This window comes from Dermacentor silvarum, chromosome 3 (genome assembly GCF_013339745.2).
Source record: "Dermacentor silvarum isolate Dsil-2018 chromosome 3, BIME_Dsil_1.4, whole genome shotgun sequence".
Lineage (NCBI taxonomy): Eukaryota > Metazoa > Arthropoda > Arachnida > Ixodida > Ixodidae > Dermacentor > Dermacentor silvarum.
In genome coordinates, this window is record NC_051156.1 from 110,314,346 (window position 1) to 110,341,422 (window position 27,077).

The window sequence follows — 27,077 nt, forward strand, 5'->3', positions numbered from 1 at the left end:
CACCTTACAGCAACAATGTGTCATGGGGGCCCCCTATAGCATGTACGTATTTAAGCACAACACCCTGCACCGTTTCATGTTTTCCCTGACAAAGGCCGGAGCCCGGCCGAAAAGTAGGAAATAAAGCATCCTTTTTTTTAAGTGTGTGTCAGTATCCTATATAAATATGCTGAACTCTTATATTACGCGTACCTAAAAAAAAGAAGAGAAAGATATTCGCGTGCGCTCAATCAAGTAGCGAGGGCCATAGTGATAATCGCAAGCACAACTTAGGGCTTCCATTTACTTCTTTATTTGATAATCTTGGTCTGAGCACTATTGTAGGTTTCAAACTACAGCGAGTCGCGTTGCCGCTTTTGCAGTCATAGATAGCGTTCTAACGAAAGAAACGCATCCATAGTTTCATGAACAACTGTGTCAACTGGAAAGCGTCTAGAACGAGCGCTGTGTCTCTGCATCCTCGTCGTCGCCTTGAGCATCCTGTGGTGCAACAGTTTCGGACAGGAATCCGCTCTCTTCCTCCTCAACAGTGACGTCAGAGTCAAGTTCCTCTGTTTCAGCTGCCATCGAGCGGTCTTCTACAAGTTTCGCGTCTTCTGCAGCAGCACTCTTGCTGTTTTCGTCATCTTCCGTAGTGTTTTCGAAGTTACCCGTCTCGTCATTTATGACGCTCGCTTCTGCCGCTAACTCGGTTGTTTCGCTTTCACTTTCATCGTGGACGTTATCAGAACTCAGGTTTCCTGGTTCAACTGTGTCAAATGTTGCTTGAAAGTTCTCTGAAGTGGTCCCTGGCTCGTCCTTGAAAGCCACTGTTGTGGAGCTAACGACCGTCGTGGTAGGTGTCTCGGGCGCAGCAACGCAAATGCCCTTTAAGCACTCTCCGTCAGGCACCGACAGGGTCTGAAAAGAATAGCGGATCACCATTAATATTTCATGCGAAGTGCACAGAGGTATCCATTTGCTTTATGTGCCGACATTCATAATTCAGAAAATTCTTTGGGAACAAAGACGCAGTACTTGTGGAATAAATTCGTACGGCCAAAAAACTAATGCTGATTTAAAAAAAAATCTATGGTAAAGGAAAAGTTCCATTTATTTGTGAGTTAATAATGTTGAGGCACCAGCTGTCGTTAGGCAACGAGTTGATATTCGTAAAAAAATTAAAAATAAGACACATGGTGAACGTCGTGCTGCCTTCCGTAGGATACTAACACGCGCATCTATAATGTGTTTTGTTGATAATTCTAACGTTTGTCTTTAAAAAGGTCTGAAATTATTTTCTAGGATAACATCTGTCCAGATGAATTACTTGCAAAGTCCGCAATCATTTGCGAGAAAATCAAAGCAAGTAAACTGACTAATTAAACAAATCACATCAATTATCTTAACAAACCTAGCGGGGCATGTTTTTTATTGAAACGTTGGGGCATCATGGTATAAGTATAGATTACTTCAAATGAATACTGTTTTCATGCATTTTCTCTAAGGCCGCAGTGTTACCGCGCTGAAGCATTATCAGCGCGCGAGCTGTCTCTTCCCGAGCACCGCTATTCTTCCGGTTTGGTTGGACTGCTTTCGATACCTTCGAACAGCGCCCCAGGATACAACCCGGTTGGAAAGTGCTTGGGTTTTAACAGCTCCACTAAAAATATTAAAATTATTTAAAAAGAAAAAACTTTCTGGACTGCGTCAGCTGGAAAGGTTCGTTAATACCGTTTGACCATATTACCCCCGCTTTCATTATTTAAATAATTCATTGATTCTTCCTTTTCCGTCTTTATTTCTTTTTTATTGTCTCTTTCTATATTGACCACTGTTGTGTAAGAACTATGCCCGATGACCGCTATTCCCACATTTACTGCTTTCGCAAATATACGAAATGAAATGGTGTTTGGTGAAAACGTGAAAGTGTATGCTTTTGTATGCAGCAGAACTTCATAGGCATATAAGCTAAAATGAAACAGAAGAATACGGCGCCTTGAGGATTTAGGCACATGTGAAAATTAAAAAAATATATATTTTATCCCTTCAATGTCTATGTATAACTTTTGCGTGCCGAGTTTTGTATTTCAACAACGTTGTTTAACCACAGGAACCTAACGAACACCATGCAGTGGCGTTTTTCACACGCCTCAGCGAGTTTGCTGTAGTACATTGGTCAGTAAATCACTTATTCTCTAATCAGGCATTAGACTAGTTAAGATTTTACGACAATAAAATTTCATTGAATTTTTTTACAGTTCTTTTATTCGTGACCATAAATAAAGAAGAACACGTTCTGATATTCTTTTATGTATAGCCGAACTGTGTTTGGGCATCGTGGGCCTAAATCTGTTATATACCTTTGATATGTTGCCGTCTATCATTTGTAGGCTACCAGCTGTTTGCTAATAATATTACAAATGGACTCAAGAAGAACGCTTAAAATTGGTCGACGTAAATGAAATAGCCCCGAGCGCCACCTAAGAATAGATAAAGCGAGAATAAATTAAATTAGGCTGTCATTTTCTCGGCTTTCGACAAAAGCTTCTACAATACCAGTATTAAAGATGAAGTGCGAGAATGTTGTTGAAGGTGCCATTTAGTGGAGAAAAAAAAAAAGGAGGACTACGGACACCCGCTTACGGCACGAAGGAACGGCTTAATGATGCGTACGACGATGAATACTCTGGTGGGGCACGAGCCAGCTGAGACGCAAAATAGCCAGAGCACTAGAACCAATTAGAGACTGACACGGTGTCTTACGAAGGAAGAGAAGAAAAAAAAATTGGAACAGTATGTGCACGAGACCAGCCAGGCGGGCGGGAGAGAGAGAGAAAAAGGTAAAGAAAAGACAGGGAGGTTAACCAGAGGTTATCTCCGGTTGGCTACCCTGTACCGGGGGAGTGGTAAAGGGACGCGAAAGGAGAGAGAGAGAAAAATAAGTGAAAATAAAGAATAAACAAAAAAGGAAGGAAAGAAAAGAAAATCACACACGTACACAAAACAGAACTGTTTCTCTGGGCACTGTTATGAAGTTCGCGAAGGCGTTCTCGTGTTGCATAGTGTGAACGTTCCGTCCTACGTAACACCGTGCAGAGTCACAATTTGTCACTGAGTCCGGTGTCTTTCAAGTAACGCAGCAGTGCCTTCAGGGCGGCTCGCGCCGTTGTTTGTGTAGGCCAGTTTCCAAGGATGTTCTTTTTTGTTATTGGGCGTTTGTCCAGTTGATCTATCGTCGCTGAGAGAGCTGCTTTCTGCGGGTTGAAACGAGGGCACTCACAAAGAAGGTGTGCGATTGTTTCGTTGCACCCGCAGGATTCACAAAGTGGGCTATTGGCCATTCCGATACGAAAGGAGTACGCATTTGAAAATGCTACTCCAAGCCATAGACGGATTAGAAGTGTGCAGTCCCGTCGTGGAAGGTTGAATGGAATACGAAGCTGCAAATTAGGGTCCAGGGCATGAAGGCGTGCACGTGTGAAATCGGGGGAATTCGATTGCATCAATGTTAGCTCACGTGCAAGCGCGGAAAGTTTTTTCGCTGCGTCGGCTCTCGAAAGAGGAATGGCAACGTAGTTGACTCCGTCATGGGCAGATCGGGCCGCTGCTTCCGCTCGATCATTGCCATGTATGCCACAGTGACTAGGCAACCACTGATATATTATAATGTGCCCTTCATCAACTATGCGATGGTGTACTTATCTTATCTCTGCGAAGAGCTGCTCATGTGATCCATGGCGCAGTACTGAGAGTAAACTCTGGAGTGCTGCCTTGGAGTCACAAAAGATTGACCATGGATGGGGTGGTTCCTCCAGAATGAAATGAAGAGCCGCACGGAGGGCTACCAGTTCAGCAGCTGTCGTTGATGAGACATGTGACGTCTTTAGCTGCATCTTGACGGATCTTGCTGGAATCACCACTGCGGCAGCTGAACTTGTAGGTGTGACTGAGCCATCGACATAAACATCTACGCGGCCACTGTGAACCTCATTTAAAAGTCCTAACGTGGCCTGTTTCAGGGCAGATGACGGCATGTGAGCTTTCTTCGTGATTCCTGGGATGGTGAGGCGTATTTCAGGTTTGTGCAGGCACCATAACGGTGAGGATGGTCTTGCTGCAGGCATGTAGTTCGATGGCAACGAGGTATGATTGGCTGCAATTATACGACTGAAAGTTGTGTGTGGCCTTTCTGTAAGTAAAGATGCAAGATGGTGGGAAGGTAGTCGGGCAACGTGCCGAATATGCGCCCTGAGGGCGTTGGTGGCTAAGTACGTTGATATTGGGTGATCTCGCGCTATGACAATCGTTGCCGCCGTAGACGCACACTTCGGAAGACCGAGACACGTCCTTAGGGCTTGAGCTTGTAGTCCCTGGAATATACGCAGGTTTGTTTTGCAGGTGTTGCCTAGCACCGGGAGGCTGTATCTTGCGAAACCGAGGAATAAGGCACTACAAAGCTGCAGCATTGACCGCACCGATGTGCCCCATGATTTTCCACCGAGGAATTTAAGGAGGTGTGTTATGGTCGTTAACCTCTTCTTTGGGTATGAAACGTGCGGGCTCCATGAAAGGTCGCGGTCGATAATTATCCCTAAAAAGCGGTGTTTCCGTGCGTTTGCAATTGTTTGCCCATTGACACTTACAGAGTAAGGCCTCATTGCCTTCCGAGTGAATGTAACAAGGCAGCATTTCTCTGAAGACAGCTCGAAGTTCTGTTTTCGTAAGTACAGTGATGTTAACGTAGCTGCCTTTTGTAGCCTTGCTCGTACCTGCAGTCGTGTTACAGCAGACGCCCAGGTGCAGATATCGTCAGCATGGATTGATATTCCAACGGTGTTGGGCAAACATCTGACTAGGCCAACGAGCACTAAGTTGAATAGTGTCGGGCTCAACACCCCACCTTGTGGTACTCCACGGAATGTTTGGTGGTGAGTCGTGGCACCATCTTCGGTCATCACGAAGAAATGTCTGTCGGTCAGATAGCTGCATAGCCACTGAAAAGTGCGGCCACCAATTCCGGCTTCAATCAGAGCCTCTATAATGGCATAATGTGCTACGTTATCGTAGGCGCCTTTTATGTCAAGGAACAATGCCGCAGTGAGTCGTTTCAGACGTTTTTGATGTTCAACAAATGTGACCAAATCGATGACATTATCTATGGATGAGCGCCCATGCCGTAAGCCAGCCATAGCATCTGGGTGCACATTGTATTTCTCCAGGTACCATTCCAGGCGCGTCAAAACCATTCTTTCCGTTATTTTTCCGATGCAGCTGGCCAGAGCGATGGGACGGTACGATGACAAATCTAACGGTGATTTACCTAGTTTGAGAAGTACGTGGTACCAAGTGGCTGCATTTCAAGTCACGTGGAACCACACCACTGCGCCAAGACTCGTTGTAATGGTTTAGCAGCATGGGTTGCGCCTTCTGGCCAAGATTGCCGAGCGCCGTATAGGTAACGCCATCTGGCCCAGGTGACGAAGAGCGCCTGCAAGTCGCCAGGGCCGCATCAAGCTCCTCCATCGAAAACATGACATCCATACGGGAGTCCCGGGACGCAGGAGTGACGCATGGTGTAAGTGCACATTGGGGCTCCAAGCCAGCAAGTCTTGAACAAAATTCTTCAGCAATCTCAATCTCTCTGCAACCTTGGTGCAAAGCGACAGATTTGAAAGGAACACGCTGTTGCGGTGATACGCGAAGTCCACGCACGGTCCTCCATATCTGAGATAAGCGCTGACGTTGATCCAACGACTCAAAGAATTGTTTCCATTTTTGAGATTGGAGCGCATCGATGCGCCGCTGAATCTTCTTTTGCATTCGCCTTGCCTCTCTGAGATCGTGGATGGATTTTGTTCTCCTGTATCTTCTTTCAGCCCGCCGGCGAATGGCTCGTAGTGGCTGAAATTCGGCTTCAAATTCTTCATATTTCGGGAAAGGCTGAAAACCGCGCGTAGTCTCTTTCATGGCTTTTTGAATTTCGTGTTCAAGACTAGAATGGTTTCCTTCCTGACATATTTCCTCCATGTGTGACCGAAACGCTGACCAGTCAATTCGTTGGAGAGTCGTGGAGGGGTATTTCAATAGTCCCTTGATCTTCAGATACGTGGGAATATGGTTGCTGCCATGTGATTCGATATCTGAGAACCATTTCACTTTTCTTTCAAGACGCCGAGAGATCAGGGTCAAATCTAGGCAGCTGCTGTACGTAATCCCTCGTAAATATGTTGGACTACCATCGTTGAGGCAATGAAGGTCGTACTGTGTTGCAAAAGATACAAGCTTCTTTCCCCTGGAGTCCATCTTCAAACTCCCCCAAAGCGGATGGTGAGCATTAAAATCTCCAGTGAGTATCGTAGGGCCGGGTGTCGTGGATAGCATGTCGTGCAGTCGTTTAGAGTCGAAGCGACTTGAAGGAGCAATGTAGGCAGCGACGAGAGTGAACGTAAGTTCCTTCGTCTTTACGATTAAAGAAACGTACTGGTTGGTGTCGTGAGGTGGGATTAGGTGCAACACGTACGTCAGTTCACATCTTATATATACAATCACCTTGCTCACATCACCACAGGTAGAGGACATGAATGCTTCATATCCAGGAATGCGGATGGCATTTTGAACGTTCGGTTCACAAATTACGAGGATGGGAAAACGGTTTTCGAAGACACAGTGTCTAAATACGGAAATTCTTGATTTGAGGCCCCGGGCATTCCACTGCAATAGAGAGGCTTTCTTGACTTCCTTGTGGAATGGCAGCGAGGAGCGGGCCATAGTGCTATACGAATCTTTCAAGCACTGGAGTCAACGTGTCCAGTACTTCCAGAGCGCTGCGAGCAGCCGGAGTATCCATGTTTGTCAGTAGTAGACGCATGACATTCGTGAGTGACTTCAGCATAGCAATAACTTGCAAATCCTTGTCTCGGATATGGTCAACTGCAGCGACGTTGGACTGCAAGTGGCGAGTCATATGCTGTGGCTCTGGTGTTTGGCATGTCTTCAGCAGCGCTGGCAACTCCTCACTTGAAGAGGTATCAACACCATGGCTGCTTTTTTCGCTGACATTCGTGCTCTTATTGGAGACAGATGGAGCAGGAGGCGGCGCTGCAGGACGAGTCATCTCCCTCGAACCTGAAGAGGATTTCGTGGACTTTCCTTTTCGGGAGCGATGTCGCCTTATTGCAGCAGAAGCATCTCTGAGTGATGATCCGTCTCTGACCCTTTTCCTCAAGATTTTCTGCTCTTTCTTTAGGCAGAGATTGCCTAGCACCGTTCTGAATTTTTAGCACCGTTCTATATTTTTGGTTTTCACAGCAGAAGCATCTCTGAGTGATGATCCGTCTCTGACCCTTTTCCTCAAGATTTTCTGCTCTTTCTTTAGGCGTGGACAGTCTTTTTAGGATGCAGCGTGCGATCCTTCACAATTTGTGCACTTGAGCTCCGTTGCACGGCAGGTGTCAGCGTCGTGTTGTTCGGAACATCGTGGGCATACCATTCAATTTCGGCAGACAGCACTCACGTGTCCAAGTCTTTGACATCTTCTGCACTGAAGTGGTTTTGGTAGGAAAGGCCGTAGCACATGACTAAAGTGTCCGACCTTTACGTGCGATGGTATGCAGTCACCTTTAAAGACGAGATTTACACAGCTAGAGTTGCCAAGGCGCCGAGCTTGCAGTAAGGCAATACCATCTGTCCCAGGTTTGATTAAAATTGGCAGGTCGCTATCGCTAATCGATGTATCAATATCGTAAACCACACCAGCCGTGGTTTCGTAGTCCTGCGGAACGAGGTCGTGGAAATTAATGTTGCCCAGGAGCTTTACGGCCATCAAAGCATTGATTGCGCTTCGGTTGTGAACATCAATAACCAGGACATTCTTTCGATTATTAATCCTGATATCTTTAATCTCTCCTGGGACAAGAGCCTCCAGAGTACCGGAAACCGCTTGTCGATTAAGGTGGTTGAGGTTGTCCACAGGCCTGTCAGGCATAAAAAGAAGTGTGTGCGCCGATGGCCTTCGCTGTGGCAGGACAGTTGACTTACTTGACGAAGACCGTTCGCTGATGTTTCTTCTCTTGGCCTTCCGGTGCACCACTCTCTCGAAGCCTTCATCATCTGAGGCGTCATCGCTTGAGCAGGAGTACAACACAGTGTCCTCACTGCCGGCTTGACTTGGAGGGCAGTTTCTCTTCCTCGGGCCGGTTCCTGACGTGGTATTAACGTCCCGTCGGTATGTTCGGTTGACTCCACTTCCATTGCCGCAGCAATGGGAGCGGCGTCTCCCATTAAACCACGGGTAATAACCAAAAATACTGCAGCGCGAAGGAACACTGATCTGTACAAGAATCACTTCGTCGTCGTCCCAGGCGGGCGGGAAGAAGCCGCCGCTGCATCTGGAGGAAGCTGTGCTGGAGGAAGCTGTCGCTCCCAGATCCCGAGCTTCGCAACTGCGACCCAGCCAAGGCGATTTCCTCTTTGGGAATTGGAACCTCCTCCTCCTCCTAGCGGCCTCCACTAGATGTGGCATGCCTGACGTGAGTACCGTGCGTTGACCTGGCGGCGACCACGGAACGCTACGAGCTCCATCAGACTCACAATCCATCTACTTGAGCTGCCCGAACTATCTGGATCCTACCCATTGCTAGTCATCACCTTTTCTTTAAGATGTGACCAATCTTTGAAAGCGCTTTCCCTCAACACTTCGCGTTATACTATATCGGGACCTTTAACGAACTCATACTGGCTTTCTTGTTATGAGTTACCGTGAGCCAGTAGGCTGGACTTATTCTTGTACCTTTTCCTTGTGTTCTGTGTGGCGAAATCTAATTGGTAAAGCAAAGCTTTCTTTGCCATTCCATCCCGACTTTCCGGGCGCTGCTGCTGCTGTGATGGTCTTGCCACGCGTGCCGCTGGGTTTCTTGCAACACCCCCAGATGGCTCTCGCCTCCGCGCATCCTGGGTGGCGCCGCCGCGACTATTTTTCACAGTTAGTGCATATAGCACGTGTTGTGCTTGCTTTCATAGGCGACAAAAATACAAGTGCTGGGCTGTGATACTGTAGACATTACAATCGTCCATAGCCTGAACAGAGCACTTGGATGTGGCACTCAGCGTCAAGGACTCCCGGGCCCGAATGAAGCGTCGCCCGGAACAAGAGCGTCTGCGCTACGCAGCAAAACATGGTGGAGACTGCGAATGTATGCATACAATCTATGCATAATTGTAATAATTACTTGAATTACGTACATCCCCATAATTCAATTGAACTTTAACACGTCTGCCCCGATGTAATTACCAAGGGAGGTAGTGATAATGCCGAACCCTCTCAGAGATTATCAACAATGACACACAACGCCTCAAGCAAACGCGTCTCGATGTTTGTTCTGTGGACAACGCAGACTAACAGAAGTGATGCACACAAGCTAACGTTAAACTTCAACTCAGCACTCTCGTATTGGACTAAACGCTGAAGAAATTACACATTCGCTAACAACATCACCACTAATAATTGTAAATCAAGGAAAACAGCAATCAAAGCTTCGGTTACATTGATTTGCACAGTGCGTGGGGTACGCATATTTTTCCCCATATAAAAACGACTTCTGGTTCTGACCTTCCACTCATGATTTGCTAAATCAGTTACAACATGTGAGTATCTGTGAGTCGTTTCTGCAGAACTATGCAAAAAGTGAATTTCAAGACACTTTGCTATAAATGTCCCGAGGCATACCTTTCTCGTCTGTGTAATTCCTGAAGAGTTCGCGTTTCACGTTCATTATGTTTAAGTATTGCTACATTTGATAGTGCCATAAGATTATGTCAGGCAAAACTAAAATGAGCCCGTTTTGCTATGCTGTACAAATGCACCATGTGCATTTTCGTTCTACTGAGATTACCATCCTCCAAACGCCTTTCCCGTGTTATTCCTTGCGTGGAACGTTGGCAGCAATGACTTTGCCCAGCCAGAAAAATGATTCTGTTGCTTTATTTAACCTGACGCCCTGAATTTATGCCTTTGAGTAAACAATAACTCTTCGCCGTTGTAGTGCACTGCAGTTTGTGCGTCTCATACTCATTGTGGCGCGTCACTCCGCAACTGCTGTTTCGACGATAGAACCCAACCTCACCGAACACGGCGTGCCATCGTCTTCATTCTCGAACGCTACGAACAATCCAGCGCAGAGGTACTGACATGGCTGGTAAATTCGTCGCCAGATAAACTGAAAAAAAGACAGAAATCGATCAGCAGTGCAGGGACCGGTGCAATACAAATTTGCATTACGAATTTAAAGCCTCCATAGTTACTTAAAGGGATACTAAAACAAAACACTAAATGAGTTTAGACTGCTAAGGCTTCATTTGAAAACTGTGTTGCCTTTAATTTGAAATAATAGGTTCATAATTAGCGGAGAAAATGGAGGTCAAAGTTTCAGTTTTTGAATTTCGCGACGAAACACAGACGCCTGTAGGTCAGTGTGACGTTGCGAATTTCAACGTATTTTTTGAACATTTGGGCTACGATGGCTCAATGAGAGTTCTCGAAACTTGCCCTGTCCAATCTCTGACTCCTTTAGAAGACAATGTAGTCGTTTTTAAACCTAAATAAATAACAGGCACTATAAGACGCCGTCAAATTCAATGACGTCATAGCGAGATCGTGCGGGAACTTCAAGGAGGCATCAGCACCTGACTTTCTTTTTTGCGCTTTTTCTGGCTTACCAAGCGGCTTATAGCGCTATGAATGCTGTTTGTGCTAATATGGAAGGATCATTTACCTAATACAGAAGAAATAATTTTTTTCTCTTGAATGTCCCTTTAATATCACTGTAATTTTGGTATTATTTATTTATTTAGCACATACTGCGGTGTTTACAGCCCAAGTAGATGGAACCATAAGGATAAATTTAAAGGGTAACAGCACGTGGATTAGACCAGAGCAAGAATTGTATTAGTCGCGTTGCCAACAATAGGAATACATAAAAGTAAACAATTTTATTGCACATCAAGTAGAACAAGGTAACAGAGGAAACCGTTCATTGTACAATGCTTAACAGGTATAAGCACAAAAAAAGGAAAACAATAAACGCAGGAGAATTACGCCTGTGATCTCGGGTGCGGCATAGTTAGGAATGTGAGTACAAATGTTAAAAAGAGGACAACTGCCTCCACTTTTCCTGAACGTTTTCGTTGTCTGCAGTGTTCTATGGACGACGATCATCAGCAAGAAACGATAGCTGTTTGTCGCGTTCATGTACATATCCAGGCTGGTCAGCGGCTTCGGTCATAACAACGACTTCAATCGGGAAATGTCTTCAATCGGGAAAGGCCTCCATCGGGAAATGCCACGCGCTTCTTCGAATATCTTGATCATGTTCTTGCATATGTGTCAACTTCTTCAAAAAAAATTTTAGTTACTGGTGACACATATATTAACCTTTTGTCAAACAGCCCTGCAGAAAAAGAGTTTTCATCTCTTAGGTCTAGTTATTGTTGTGAATATCTCGTAAAATGTGCCATGCGAATAACTGTTACCCGTGAAGCAATGCTTGATATTTGTTATACAAATAGTGTGGAAAACAATATAGCCTCTGGAGCACTATCTATCGATATGAGTGATCATTTACCTGTCTTTTGTATCTTAGGAAAAACAGTAAGGAAGAAAAAATATGATAAATGCCATAAATTTAGAAAAATAGATTATTCTAAAATAGGAGTGTTCAAGCAGATCTCGCTTGATGCAGACTGGTCCGAAGTCCTGAACGAAGACCGCTCTTCGGTCTGTTTTTCAAGATTTTACGAAAAGATACTGGACTTATACAGCCAAGCTTTCCCAGTAGTTATATGGAAAAAAAAGAAAAAGGTTAGGAAACCATGGATGACACCTTCAATTTATAAAAAAATACAAGACAGGAACAAGCTGTTTCAAGAGTTCTTTAGACTGAAAGATAGCGATAAGTTCAATGAATATAAAAGGTACCGCAATAAACTAAACAAGGAAATCAGAAAAGCAAAAGACAACTTTTACGGTAATAAATTTGATGGCGTTGATGATTCCACTAAACTTTGGAATATCTATAATGAAATATGTCATTCAAAGCGCATCCATTTATTCCCTGATGAAATTACATTTGCCAGCAAAACTGTCGCAGGTCGAGACCTTTCGAACCAATTTAATCATCATTTCCTAACTTGCGGCAGGAAATTAAATAATACGATAAAAGTTGACCCAAGCCGTTATATGAACATAAATTGTTCTGATACTTTATACCTGATGCCTACTAGTGAATTCGAAATAATTAACATAATTGAATCTACAAATAGTAAAACTGCAGCTGGTCACGATGAGATTAAGGCTGATTCGATCAAAGCTGTAGCGTCAACGATTTGAGTTCCCCTCGCACACATTTGTAACTGCATTTTTAAAGACGGATACTTTCCCGATTAATTAAAAGTAGCACGCGTAACTCCTGTACAAAAAGGTGGAAGAAAAGGTGACTTAGGAAACTATCGTCCTATCTCCGTTCTGAATGTATTCTCGAAAGTAATTGAACGCGTTATATTTAGAAGAATAACTGACTTTCTAGGAAAACACAAATTGATAGTACCCCAGCAGTTTGGATTCCAGAAAAACAAGTCGCCTGAGCTAGCGCTACTAGGCATTAAAGAAAAATTAGTTGAGAACATTGAAAACAAACACTTTACGGTGGGAATATTTTTAGATATTAATAAAGCGTTTGACTCAGTTACTCACTCTATATTATTAAATAAGCTACCCTCTTACGGCTTAAGGGGACAGGTTTATCATTTAATCAACAGTTACCTGGAATATCGCAAACAGTACGTAACATCAAACAGCTGTTCTTCTGATCAACACATAATCACAACGGGAGTACCACAAGGCTAGATATTAGGTTCCTTTTTATTTCTTTTATACGTGAATAACATCTGCAACATACCCCATACTGAGGAGATAGTACTTTTTGCCGACGATACAAATGTATTTTTCCATAGTAAAAATTTGGAAGAGGCCGAATTAAAAGCTAATATATGGCTAAGAGAATTATCACTATGGTTGGATGCAAATGAGTTGCAGTTGAATATAAGTAAAACGAAATATGTCATCTTCAGAGCTCGAAACTCGCATATACAAAACAGTTTCAAACTGCGTTTCGAAGACGCAGTGCTTGAAAAGACGAGCCGTATAAAGTTTCTAGGTGTATTTTTTCAGGAATATTTATCGTGGAATGACCACATATCCCACCTCCAAAGTAAGCTATCTCGAACAATTGGCGCACTATGGAAAATAGGTTCTTTCATTCCAAATAGATTAAAACCGGTTATATATCATGCATTAACTCAGTCCGATATACAATACTGCTTACTGATATGGGGCTCTACAACGAAGACCAACTTTAAAAAACTAGAGGTTTTACAAAAGAGAGCTGTTCGTGCTCTTGAACGCGTCCGCTTCAATGATACCAGATCTCCATATAAAATGAGGTATAAATTAGTTCCACCAAATCATCTCTATAAAGAGAAGCTCTCACTTTATATGTTGAGGCAAATTAAAGAAAACTGGGCAAATTTTGAGTAAATCTTCAAACGACCACAGACCGCAACTTTCGTGTGATTAACTATAAACTACCTAACATTGGAACTAATTATGGGATGCAAAGCTTGAGGTATAAAATTCCTAAGCTCCTAAATGAAAACAGGGAAATGTTAGACCTAATAAAGCAATCGTCTTCAATAAAATTGTATAAAATAAATATATGTTACCGAACATAGTTCGTTGGTGGGATGTGCGGTTTTCATGTGGATTATGTGTGTTTTTTCGCTCTAAATGTTTATTCATGCCAGTTGGAGCCCAATGAATAGTACAGCGCTTTTATATGTAAGCCACAGTAATGAACTATGGCTGTTTTTGTTTCCCTGTTTCCTATATTTGCTCCCGGATGCGTACTGTAGCAAATCGTGACGTCAAGAACTGGAACAGCAGTACTAGAAATATGGTTAATTACGTTTCTTATTACTCGCCCAAACTGTGTTGCTCATGCTGTTTTTTTAATGCTTGCACATGGTTGTGCTTGTTTTTCTTAGATTGCATGTATAATTTTTTTCTCGAACGTGCCTGCTTAATTTGCCTGTTCACGTCTCCCCTACTTTGTTCCTTTTCGTTTATTCTTACACTGTCCTGATTGCGTCGCTGGAGCGCAGATTGTACAGGGGTGAGCACCTCAGTCAGGCGCTTGCTAGCGCCTTTAGTCCTGGCCCTTCTGGTTTTCTGTAAGCAAACTGGAGAATTTGTGAATAAAACACTATTGTCGTTCCATTTTACATTGCCGAATAAGCTTCACAAACGCGCATTGCCTCGATAAACGAAATAAATATGATTTTCCAGCTACCCTCTCTCGCCTGAGGTTGTGCTAAATTGTGCGACCTTGCAGGATAACAACCCAAACTCATAGAAAACAGCATTCCCTTCAGAAAAAAAAAACTAAATAGGAAGTACATCGCGCTCAATTAACTATGTAGACTCTGATCCTTTTCCCGCCAAATGTCTTTTCGGTTCCCTTGGAACATTTCTTCTGCCCTCTTGCAGATTTATCATCATTTGTTTCCGTGGCGCCAAATAACTGCCTTTGTGACGGTGGCATTACTTGCTCGACTATTAAAATTAATGCCCTCAATGTAAATTAAGTTAAAACACGCTATGTGCCGAAACCACAATATGATTATGGGGCACAATGTAGTGAGGGACTCCGGATTTTTTTTTTTTGATGAATTGAGGCTTTTAACAGCGGAGCTGTTTAAGGTCTTGGTTTCGCCGCGTAGTGCGAATAAAAACTGCTCCTGGCCATGACGTCACCGCGCGTTGCCTAGCAACCACCTCGCGGAGCGGCGTGTGCTTCGCCTCCTCTCCTTGCCGTGCACATGCTGCCTTGACATGGGGCGTTAAGGAGAGGTAGGGAGAGCATGCGCGCGGCGCGCGCTATGCTCGGGAGAGAGAAAGCAAAATGAGAGTGAGAGAGAAAGACAGAAAGAAATTGAAGCAACACCAACAAGTCAACGTGCAGAGCTTCTGTCGACGCCGTCCGCGTTTCCCCATTTCCCGCGTTCGCGCCGAACGCGTGCGGTGTCCATGACTGCAGCAGGCGGCTCTGGCGGCGGCTCGGAAGGTTTTGACCAGCCACGCCCCGGCAAGTGTGGAGGCTCAGCTTGGCCGTGACGTCATGGGGAAGATAACTCGTTGACTCTGTGGCGAGTACATGTAGCCTTGACATGGGACGACGAAAGAAGATCCAGACACCCGAAGAAGAAGCCGCTCATCTTGAAGGGCGTCGCGCGGCCACGCGAGAACGATTCGTAATACCCTGCCTAGCAACACTTTGCATTTCCTAGCAAAACTTAGCCAAGCCTAGTAAAACCTGCAAGAAGCTAGGTCGATCACCAGCTCCTGTGTTTACTACAGCCTTGCACCACTAGTGTAAGCTGCCCATATTTTGTGAACATTCACCTAAATGTTAGTACATGAACAGTTTTAGATTTCGGGTCTATGTAAATTCCCCCACCACGCCCTGGATCAAAACGGCAACATCTGGCTCAACGGTGCAAAGCCCAAGCCCAGGGCTACAGTGGCGGGTTGCCCTGAATTCAATATCTTTTTAAACTACAAATTATGCTTTTCCGCATACGTCTGTGCAGCTTTAATCAGAAATTGGAAGCCATTTGCTTATAGGAACAATTTAAAAAGTTTTTTTTCTCTGCACAGGGAAGCGCTATATAAAGCTCCAATTGAAGATTTCCGGGGGCACCTGCTCTTCACGTACAAGTGTGAAATTTATTTAGCATGTTTTACCAATACGCACTTACTGCCAAATAGTTTTCTTTCCCTATTTTTTATTATTCTGAAATGAGCGCTGCTAACAGAAACGCATGTCTCTCCATAAAGTAATAACGGAACTGTTGGTATTGAATGCCATTTTTAGGTGGTGCTTGCAGGAATCTTAAGGGTTATAGTTTGATTTAAAGCTACACTGTTAGGGGAAATACTGATGTGGAATATGTGGGTAATACTAGGGTTATTACATTATGCACTCACCTGCCGTTGCAATAAAGAGGAGTGCTTGCGGTATTTAGAAAAAAAAAACGGACTTCTGAAACATACTGCGCAAAATGTTTTCCTACAGCGGCACCTTTTCTTTTTTCTTTGAATCTTCAAACCAACATATTGCTTAAATAGCAAATTTCAAAAGGAGGTATCCGTGCGCGCGAGTAAGCAGACTTTCCCTGTGTCATCTAGAAGAATGTTGTTCACGTGTTTGCGAACCTGCGTGAGTGTTTCTTTCTGCTTTCGTAATTTCGAAGGCGCGACAGCAACAGCTCAGCGAAGCACATCTAGTACTTTTCCAGAAAAATGTTTATTGTCCTTTAGAGATCCTTCCTATGAAATGCATACCGGGCACAAATGTGGTACAAATCAAATTCTAAAAGGAAATTTGACCTGATTTTTAGAAAACGTTATTTGCTTTCTACGTTCAGTTCTTAGGTATCAATCTGGTCGATAGATATTGTAAGGAAGTTGGTGCATTTAAAGCGGAACTCTACACAAAATGACATTTTGCCCGGTGTGTTTTCCTTTTCCATTTTTGAGTAATTAATTTCAATGCAATCTTAAAGCTCAAATCATTCTATTTCCAGAGTACTTTAAAAAAGCCCATTTTTATTATGTTTTCTTTGGCATGAGCGCTTCTTGGTTGCATGGGAAGGCCGTCAGTCAGACCAGGCGCGAAACTTCAGCCACAGATTATATTAAGTATTTGAAAAGAGCGATTGGCGAAAGGCGATGCGCGCGCGCGCATCGAAGTGCCCCAGCTGGCCCAGCTGGGAGACGAGGTGCGCGTCGGCTAGCGCATAAGTGGTTTGCCGCGTGCTTACCGTGTAAGCACTCAGGAATTCCGGCAAGCACTCATGCAAGGGTCAGAAAACTACGCTTTACTTTCTTTTAATTTGCGATGCACCTTCATACTGCTAAGCGTCGAGCGATGGCTTCTAACAAACGCAAGAAAGGGTCTTTCAAGCGCACGTGGCCATTGAGTGTCACCACATCCATCCCAGGTGGTACTCCAGCATCGGTGCAGTTACCGTTGCAGTTGACATTAACTTTCTATTTTTGGCGTGTGAACGCCCGTAATGGGGTCCACAAAGTTCACGCTGTGGTGGACTGTCTACCAATGCGGATTGAGGCATAGCCTCGTTAGCATCCACTAAATTTGGGATACATTTGTATGCGGCCAATTCATCACTATGAATAATGGTCCGCGGTTGAACATTGGCTGCAGTAATGGCGCCTAGCATCGCCGCCTTTCGTTAGGCGACCTTGAAAGTCGCAGCACCCCTCTGGTCGCGCAGAACCTGCCGAAGACCCATGTGCCACCATCTTTAACACCGCCGTAATTTTGGCTCCTCGGCGGAAAGTTGTCGCCCGACATTAGGCGGCCTCGACTGTACTTTTCCTCGCCGCGAAGAAGGCACTCGTCAATTTGCGCTATCTACCCGGGGCACCGAGTGGAGGTCGCGCTAGCAGCTCCTTCCTCTCGGCGTTACGGAGGTAGTTCCTCCAGTCGGCGATGGCGTGCTCCGATAGAGGAAACAAGTCGCTGGTCATCTCCTTCAACCGCTTCAACAACGATTCAGTGGTCACCTGGACGAGGGATCTATGCTTTTGCTCACAGAGTATGTGAGCCATATCATTTGCCGCCTGGAGAGGTGGTGGTTCGGACTTCCGAGGTGGTCCGTGTTGACGAAGTAACTTCCTTCGCCTCTCTGCCCGTGCAGTGCAGCGGTACCGTGTAACTGCGAAAACTGATTTTGGCACCTGTTGCACCAGAAGGCAGCCCGGCGTCGATTTATAGTCTTCCAATATAATGTGACCACTTCGCCTTCGCAGGTTGGTTGGTTGGTCTGGGTTGAACCCCAGGTGCTCGCAGGTGCCCCAGTACTTCGATGACGACGCCGGACCTGACCTGGGGCTGGGGCGCGTGGACGACCAGCGCTTGAAACAGGAGAGAGCCGAAGGGATCGCACGAACTTTTCCTCCTCAGCCTAGTCACAGCACTCTGTGCTCGGAAAGCATAATTTACCCGTCACGCCGTCTCCGCAGACGAGGGCCTTCGCTTAACTCGTGACACAACCAGCGCACTGACGTTTTGGAAAGGCAAAAATGATGCTTAAACTCAACGACGGTCATGTAGGTGAACGGGTCCAGATGGTCATATTGAGACGTACTGCCGCTGGATGCGATGACACTGGCTGCTGCTGCCGTCGCCATGTTCACGAGTTTAACTCGAGGGGCGTTTCACGATATACGAGTTTGGCACGAGTCCACCTGTCAATCAACACCATAGGTCACGCTAGAGCACTGCACGCGCCGATTTTTGCGGCCCGGGCCCGGCCCGGGCCCGTTTTCACATTGGGCGGCCCGCCCGAGCCCGATCAAAACTTTTATGGCAAGACCCGGCCCCGGCCCGGGCCCGGAAATAATCTACGTTACCCGCCCGGCCCGGCCCGCCACCCCTTTACCTTAAGCCCGAGCCCGGCCCAAGCCCGACTCGAAACCGGCCCGAACCCGGCCCGAGACCGAAAAATACATGTTTTTCACAGTTGAGAAGCCCGAGAATAACTCGCAGAAAGCCCGAGCCCGGCCCGGGCCCGCGTCAAAAAACCCGAGCCCGGCCCGAGCCCGTGAAAAAACTCCTCTACCCGGCCCGGCCCGGCCCACGGGCTGGGCCGGGCCCGGGCTTTCGGGTAAGCCCGAGCCCGTGCAGTGCTCTAGGTCACGCTCCGCGCCCTACGTAACGCTTGTGCGCGCCCACTATGGTGCGCGCCCACCACGGTTGGGCCGCGCCCAACTTATTTTTGGGCAACAGCGACGTGGTGCGGTACTGAGAGGCAATAAGAATCTTGACCGGCGAAATAAAACACGCACACCACACTGTGATCAGTGATGCACTCATCACCACCATAAAAAAAGAGCGTCGTCTTTCGATGGCTTATGCCTATATATATAAAAAATCAACACCATAGGTCACGCCCCGCGCCCTACGTAACGCTTGTGCGCGCCCACCACGGTTGGGCCACGCCCAACTTATTTTGGTGCAACAGCGACGGGGTGCGGAACTGAGAGGCAATAAGAATCTTTACCGGCGAATAAAACACGCACACCACACTGTGATCTGTGATGCACTTAGCACCACCATAAAAAAAAAAAAGCGTCGACTTTCGCTGGCTTATATCTTCTTGGGCTGGGATGGCCCCAGTCAACCTTGTTGAGGTTGACTGCCTGCATTCTGGTGACGTAGGGCACAGCAAATAATTATCGGCACGTTACTGTAGCTGCTGGCAAGGCGTCGATGCGCCGTGGTGGACGATGATCCTGAGCAGTGCGTAGTGTTTTGCAACGACAACGTATCGCAGCTGTCATTTGAGATGGCTGCTCTGTCAATGATGCAGTGTCGCAAACACCGTCAACGGTCAGCGCAAACACACCCAGTGCGATGGCATTTTTTCATCACAAGCGCGGCACAGTAAACAATTGCAACACCTTCCTGCGTTCGATGTCTAATTTCCTAACTGCACACAAGAGCCCTCACCCACCAAAATGCGATTGCTGCGCTGTCGTTACGATATCCATCTGCGATCGCTGTTAGCTCAGCAGCAAAGGCAATCGGCAAGCACATTGGAGTAAACAACACACTCAAATTCTGCGTACATGCTCACGGAGGCACCTTCACTGGGCAAGCGGTGACAAGCGATCAATTGTGTCGCTGCAGGCAGCACGCTATTCTTCGCAATGCACCGCGGAGACTTCCCGCACGCAGATAAACTGGTGCATTTTCAGTGTGCTGCGTTACTACGGACCCTAGAATACCGCACAGCAGTTTTGCAGCGACAGCTGTTGTATACCGTCTCTATATGGCTAGAGTGTCGTTTCAGTTGGTAAAGCGGCGACGTTAATAGCCGCCTGATTGAAAGCACTAGCGGTGAACAGCCATGCCGCAGCACTGCGTTGCCATTCCCCTAATAGACATGGAATGGACAGATCATTGTCATGACTGCCTTTGTGCGTCATTATGGCATTATCGAGAACAGCACTGCAGTGCCCCTGGTGACTGCTCACCGTATGAACTCCCTCGTGCGTGCAACCCTCTAGAATGCATCCGCTTGTAAGCTTTCGCCTCACTGTCGCCACTCGCGGCAAAAAAGTGAAAAATTTAATAATTCACTCGATTTTCGTTTGTCATTCCAAATTTATAGCATTCAAAACGAAAAACCCATACTTTAGGAAATAAAATGTTTGTTATTTTATTTCTTTTATTTCAAAGTATTCGATTGAGGGAAAGTGTAGGGGCAAGAATGCACCGCACGCGCCCTGTTCACATTCGACGGAGGATAGAAAGATAATGCTCGAAAGATGAGGCACGCCCTTGACGCGCCCGAGAAAGGCGTGGCAAGCGGCTCACGGCAAGTGTGCAGATAAACAGCGGGACAGTGATGGTGTTGCTAAATTGCGATAATACGTTGATAACAATACGCGGTGCTGGCGCGTTTTGTTGCGCAGCCCTCTGTGCTTGAAACGCAACAGCACTGTGCCGCGCAGGGTGCGCTCATGTTGTCATACGCGGCTTTATCTCGACCTTTCTTTTGGCCTGCTGTTATTGCACGTTCCTTGCTATCTCTGCTCACTGACTGCCATAGAGCAAACTCTGGTAAAACTCGTGCGAACGAGAAACTCGGCGCATCCTGGGGTGCTATGCAGGATGTGCCGAGTTTCTCGTTCGCACGAGTTTTACCCGAGTTTGCTCGATGGCAGTCAGCGAACGGAGATAGCAAGGAAAGCGCAAGAACAACGGGCCAAAAGAAATGTCGAGATAAAGCCACGTATGACAACATCAGCGCACCCTGCGCGGTGTTTCAAGCACAGAAGGCTGCGCAAAGAAACGCGCCAGCGCCGCGTATTGTTATCAACGTATTGTTACGGTGAAGGGAAAGAAGAAGGTGACGCGAACGAGAGGAAGACGAAGTCTCTGGCCGTTGCCTGAACGCCATATTTCTTCGCTTGTAAATATACATCCTTCTACACTCGTGGGCCTGCTTTCTTCCTGCAATATTTTCGTGGAAGGTGCTGGGTACAATCACGGAACTTCGCAGTGGACGTCATCTACCTGCCGCCACAATGGCAGATCAACCGACACAACCGACAACGCCTCAGCAGTCCACGCCAACGGTCATCCTCACTCATCTGTGGGACCCGGGGACATTTTGTGGCACGGACAACACCGACGTCGAGGACTGGCTTGCGATGTACGAACGAGTGTGCGACAAAAACAGGTGGGGTCCAACAATGATGCTAGCAAACCTCATGTTTTATCTGAAAGGAACTGCGAAGCAATGGTACGATACGCATGAAGTTGACCTAACAAGCTGGGATGTCTGCAAAGAAAAAATGCGTGACCTGTTTGGCAGACCTGTCGGTCGTCAGTTGGCAGCAAAAAAAGAACTTGCATGCCGCGCTCAGACGTCCACAGAATCCTATGTCGTGTACATACAGGATGTGCTGGCTCTCTGCCGCAAGGCTAACACCATGACCGAGGCGGACAAGATTGGTCATATACTAAAAGGTATTGCAGACGACGCCTTCAATCTCCTGATGTGTAAGGATTGTGCCACTGTGGATGCAATTATAAAGGAGTGCCGGCGCTTCGAACAAGCGAAAGGCCGCCGCGTCCCTCAACATTTCGACAGGCTGCCCAATACCGCCGCGACATCTTCGTGCGCAGACCCGCCGCGGTTCGTTCAGCCGACAGGATCAGAAGATCTAACGCGTATCGTTCGTCGTGAGCTTGAGGCCATGGCTGCGGCTCCAATTCGCTCCGACTGTCGGGAAAGTGTGCCCGCTATCTCGCTTATACAAGCGGTCGTTCGGGAAGAAATAGCGAGTTTGGGCATTCCATCTCTCTGCTCGGTCCGCCATACGAACACCTACCAGATTTCTCCGGCCGCTCGCTCCCAGACGCAAAGCTTCCCGCCACTCCGCCGCCACCCCGCTGACTGGCGCACACCGGATGACAGACCCATCTGTTTTAATTGTTCCGGTATTGGACACATCGCCCGTCATTGCCGTAATCGCTGGTCGTCGTCTCCTCGGTGGTCGTCTCCGAGTCACTACCGCCAAGTACCAGACAATCGCACTTTCTCGCCCTACACGCCGCCTCGGAACATCAACGCCGACAGTGCTCCACCAAGATCCAGCCGCTCCCCGTCTCCGCAAGGCCGTCGGTCCCGTTCGCCTCTCGTTCACCGCTCTTCGTCCCCATCTGCAACCGGTCGCTTCCCTTCGGGAAACTAGGCGGTGCAGCTCCCGGAGGTGAAGCTGCAACTCCGACCCGGCCCACAAATCCTCTGTTGACCCTGCCTACACGTGGAAACCTACTGGACATTGAAGTTGATGGTGTTCCTGTCACATCTCTCGTTGACACAGGAGCGCAGCTTTCAGTTATGAGCGCTGCTCTCCGCCGAAGGCTCAAAAAGGTTATGACTCCCGCCGTACCGTGCACTGTGCGAGTCGCCGATGGGAGTACTTCACCTGTTCTTGGAATGTGCACAGCACGTGTGACCATTGCGGGCCATTATAGCGTTGTTTTATTTATCGTCCTCGAGCACTGTCCACACGACCTAATTCTCGGCCTCGACTTCCTTTCGAAACACTCTGCCCAAATTGACTGCTCCGCAGGTGTTGTACAGCTGGATCTGCCGCTTCCTGCCGACGCAGACGCAACAACTTGTGCTTCACCCCGCTTATGTTCTGCTGAGTTTGCACGGCTGTCTCCACAGGCGGCTACCAATGTCCTCCTGACGCCCTGTCCTCCCGTACCTGATGGCGAGTACGTCGTGTCTCCGCTTACTGACGTGGTTTTGTCACGAAATATTGCCCTACCGAGCACCTTAATCCGGATCCTCGAAAACTGCGCTCGGGTGCCCATCCTCAATTTTGGATTTTCGACGCATGTGCTGCCACTCGGCATTGCCGTCGCACTTATCACTCCTTTGGATGAATTTGAGATTTCTTCTTTGGCCTCCGAATCCTTCCTGATTACCAACGCACCTTTGTCACCCATTCCTTCGTGCTCGACGCCTGCGGACGATGTTTGTAAGATGATCGCCCCTGACCTTCCTTCCGAGCAAACAACAGCTCTTCGTCACCTCCTGTCATCTTATCGGGATATCTTTGATTTGGACGACCGTCCACTTGGTCAGACATCTGTTGTCACGCATCGCATCAACACCGGTGACGCCAGCCCCATTCATAGGCGGCCATATCGTGTCTCCGCAACAGAAAGGGCCATAATCCAGAAAGAGGTCGACAAGATGATGGACAAGGACATCATTGAACCTTCCAGTAGCCCGTGGGCATCACCGGTTGTCTTAGTAAAGAACAAAGACAACTCGTGGCGCTTCTGCGTTGACTACCGTCACCTCAACAAGATAACAAAGAAGGATGTTTATCCCCTGCCTCGCATTGACGACGCTCTTGACTGCCTTCACGGATCCCAATACTTTTCATCAATTGACCTCCGCTCCGGGTATTGGCAGATTAGCGTCGACGAGATGGACCGCGAGAAAACCGCCTTCGTCACACCGGACGGTCTGTACCAATTTAAAGTCATGCCCTTTGGATGATGCAATGCGCCAGCTACATTCGAGCGCATGATGGACTCTCTGCTGCGCGGCTTGAAGTGGTCTACATGCCTCTGTTACCTCGACGATGTGATTGTCTTTTCGTCGAACTTTGAGAGCCACCTGAGGCGCCTCACGACCATACTCTCCGCGTTTCGCAGGGCTGGCCTTCAGCTAAACTCCTCCAAGTGCCATTTCGGTCGCCGTGAAATTACCATGCTCGGCCATCTCGTAAACGCCGCCGGAATCGAACCTGATCCACAGAAAGTCCACGCTGTGCGCAATTTTCCTGTACCTTGTTCAACAAACGATGTCCGTAGTTTTCTGGGCTTATGCTCTTATTTCCGACGATTTGTGAAACAATTTGCCGACATCGCTCGCCCTCTCACTGACCTTCTTAAGAAAGATGCCTCTTTCTCTTGGGGACCACTGCAGGAGCAAGCCTTCTCTACCCTGATCGAGCGGCTTACAACCTCCCCGATTCTGTCACACTTTGACCCTTCTGCACCTACTGAAGTACGAACTGACGCGAGTGGTTATGGCATCGGCGCTATCCTCGCTCAACGTCAACAGGGCCACGACCGTGTCATCGCTTACGCCAGCCGCCTTCTTTCCACGCCCGAGCGAAATTACTCCATCACTGAGAGGGAATGCCTCGCGCTCGTATGGGCGGTCGCGAAATTTCGGCCGTACCTTTTCGGTCGGAGCTTCTGCGTCGTAACCGATCATCACGCCCTCTGCTGGCTCTCCTCTTTGAAGGACCCAACTGGACGACTTGCACGTTGGGCATTGCGTCTACAAGAATATACATTTTCTATTACGTATAAGTCAGGGCGCCTGCATAAATACGCTGACTGCCTGTCCCGCAATCCTGTGGATCAACCGGACGTTACCGATGCAGACTCGGACATCAGTATTCTGTCTCTCTCCGGCTTTCTATGGGCGGTCGCGAAATTTCGGCCGTACCTTTTCGGTCGGAGCTTCTGCGTCGTAACCGATCATCACGCCCTCTGCTGGCTCTCCTCTTTGAAGGACCCAACTGGACGACTTGCACGTTGGGCATTGCGTCTACAAGAATATACATTTTCTATTACGTATAAGTCAGGGCGCCTGCATAAATACGCTGACTGCCTGTCCCGCAATCCTGTGGATCAACCGGACGATACCGATGCAGACTCGGACATCAGTATTCTGTCTCTCTCCGGCTTTCTCCATATTGGCGACGAGCAACGCCAAGATCCTGTTCTTCGAACACTTATGGAACGCCTAAGCTCCTCGCCTAATGACCCGTCTCTGCGGATGTTCACCTTGCGCGATGGAACTTTATACCGTCGTAGTGTTCGTCCTGATGGCCCGGAGCTGCTCCTAGTCGTTCCAAAGCATCTTCGACTTGCCGTGCTCCAGCAACTTCACGACGCTCCTACTGCTGGACATCTGGGCATCACTCGTACTTACGACCGCCTGCGGCGCCGCTTCTTCTGGCCCGGCATTTATCGCTCTGTGCGCCGTTATGTCACTTCTTGCGACCTGTGTCAGCGCCGCAAGACGCCTGCTATGCCTCCTGCTGGTTTGCTTCAACCAATTGCTATCCCTACAGAGCCCTTCTTCCGTGTGGGCCTCGACCTCCTTGGCCCCTTTCCTATTTCTATGAAAGGAAACAAATGGATTGCTGTAGCAACAGATTATGCCACGAGATATGCCATTACACGAGGGATGCCAACCAGCTGCGCTACAGATGTCGCCGACTTCCTACTATACGACGTCATCCTGCACCACGGCGCCCCTCGCCAGTTACTCACGGATCGCGGCCGCTACTTTCTCTCGAAGGTCGTCGATGATCTGCTCCGCTCCTGTCCTACAGAACACCAGCTCGCTACCGCATACCACCCTCAAACAAACGGCCTCACCGAACGACTCAACCGCACACTAACCGAAATGCTGGCCCTGTACGTTTCCGACGATCACCGCGACTGGGACGTCGCTTTACCGTACATCACTTTCGCATACAACTCGTCCCGTCACGATACTGCCGGATTCTCCCCATTTTACCTTTTGTATGGCCGCGACCCCACCTTGCCCTTCGACACGTTGCTACCTTCCGCAGTACAATCACCCAGCACTGGTTACGCTCGCGATGCTATTGCCTTAGCCGCCCAGGCCCGAGAGGTCGCGCGTCATCGCCTCACAGTCTCGCAAGCTTCTCAAAAACGACGCTACGACCTTCGGCACCGAGACCACCATTTTTCACCTGGTTCCCTTGTCCTTCTCTGGACGCCTTCACGTCGAGTCGGCTTGTCGGACAAACTCCTTTCCCGTTATTCTGGTCCATACCAGATCTTACGACAACTGTCCGACGTGACATACGAGATCGTCCCAGTCGGTCAGCCTTCAGTGTCTCCCAACGTCACCAGCGATGTTGTTCACGTCGCCAGGCTCAAGCCCTATGTCTCCCCATTAAGCGACGCTCCATCACCTGCACTGTCTCGTCACATGCCGTACAGTTCGGAGAATTGATTCGTCCCGTCTTAAATAACCAGGCCGGTGTACTAGCAGATCCTGTCCTGATTCGATATAAAAGTGATGCTTCCTCTCGATGAAATCTCTTGGTTACGCAGGGCATATGTGGTGAATCCCAAAGCGATCCAAAGTGATTTCGAATGTCCGATTTTTTCACTTGATTACTCTTTGGAGCCTTGATTTTGGGAGGATGATAGAGCGCTGCGTATGCAAGCGCATCAGCTTTTTCGTTGCCAGTAATACCAATGTGGGAGGGAATCCACTGAAACTTTACCGTGAAGCTTTTGTTCTTGAGTTCTTTCACAAGGGCTAGTGATTTGCGTGGGAACTTGGTGGATGGCAGACCGCGGTATAGTTGTTGTAACGCGTCCTTTGAGTCCGTAAGGACAACCACCTTCTGCGAAGGCAGAGACTTTAGTTTGCGCAGCGCAGAAGCTATCTCAGAGAGGGAATACAGAATGCAGCTGCACAGCGGTCTTCGTCTACTTTGACAGAGCCATCTGTGTATACTTGTAGGTGGTTCGGGTAAGTCGTGTGCAAATGTTGTAGGACTAATGACTTGGCTTCTGCAGATGGAATGCAGCTCTTTGACTGCAATCGTGGTATACTTAAGTCGCATGTGATGTCCTCGAATGTCCAGGGTGGTTCTATCTTTTCCCTCTGTCTCGAGCAGCGCAATCCTAAGACGCGAAGTGTGTTCAGTGCTGCATAAAAATGTGACCGTGGCCTGTTACTTATACGTCTTAACAGGGCTTTCCCGGGCGTAGACTCACTCAATCGTAGTAACTGGATCATGAGACTCTGGGAAGCCTGAAGTCGCAGAGGGCGTGACTCAGCTTCGTAGAGCA

General features: G+C 47.6%; 1 protein-coding gene across 1 annotated transcript in view; it reads right to left on the minus strand.

Moving 5' to 3' along the window:
- Positions 1-273: 273 nt before the first annotated feature.
- LOC119445688 (uncharacterized) overlaps positions 274-27,077 on the minus strand; it is a 46,269-nt gene continuing 19,465 nt past the window's right edge. The window contains exons 3-4 of the mRNA XM_049663522.1: positions 10,104-10,196; positions 274-900 (exon numbers count right to left, since the gene is read on the minus strand). Coding sequence (XP_049519479.1) covers positions 433-900; positions 10,104-10,196 — 561 coding nt within the window. The 3' untranslated portion in view covers positions 274-432. The remainder of the gene's footprint in view (positions 901-10,103; positions 10,197-27,077) is intronic.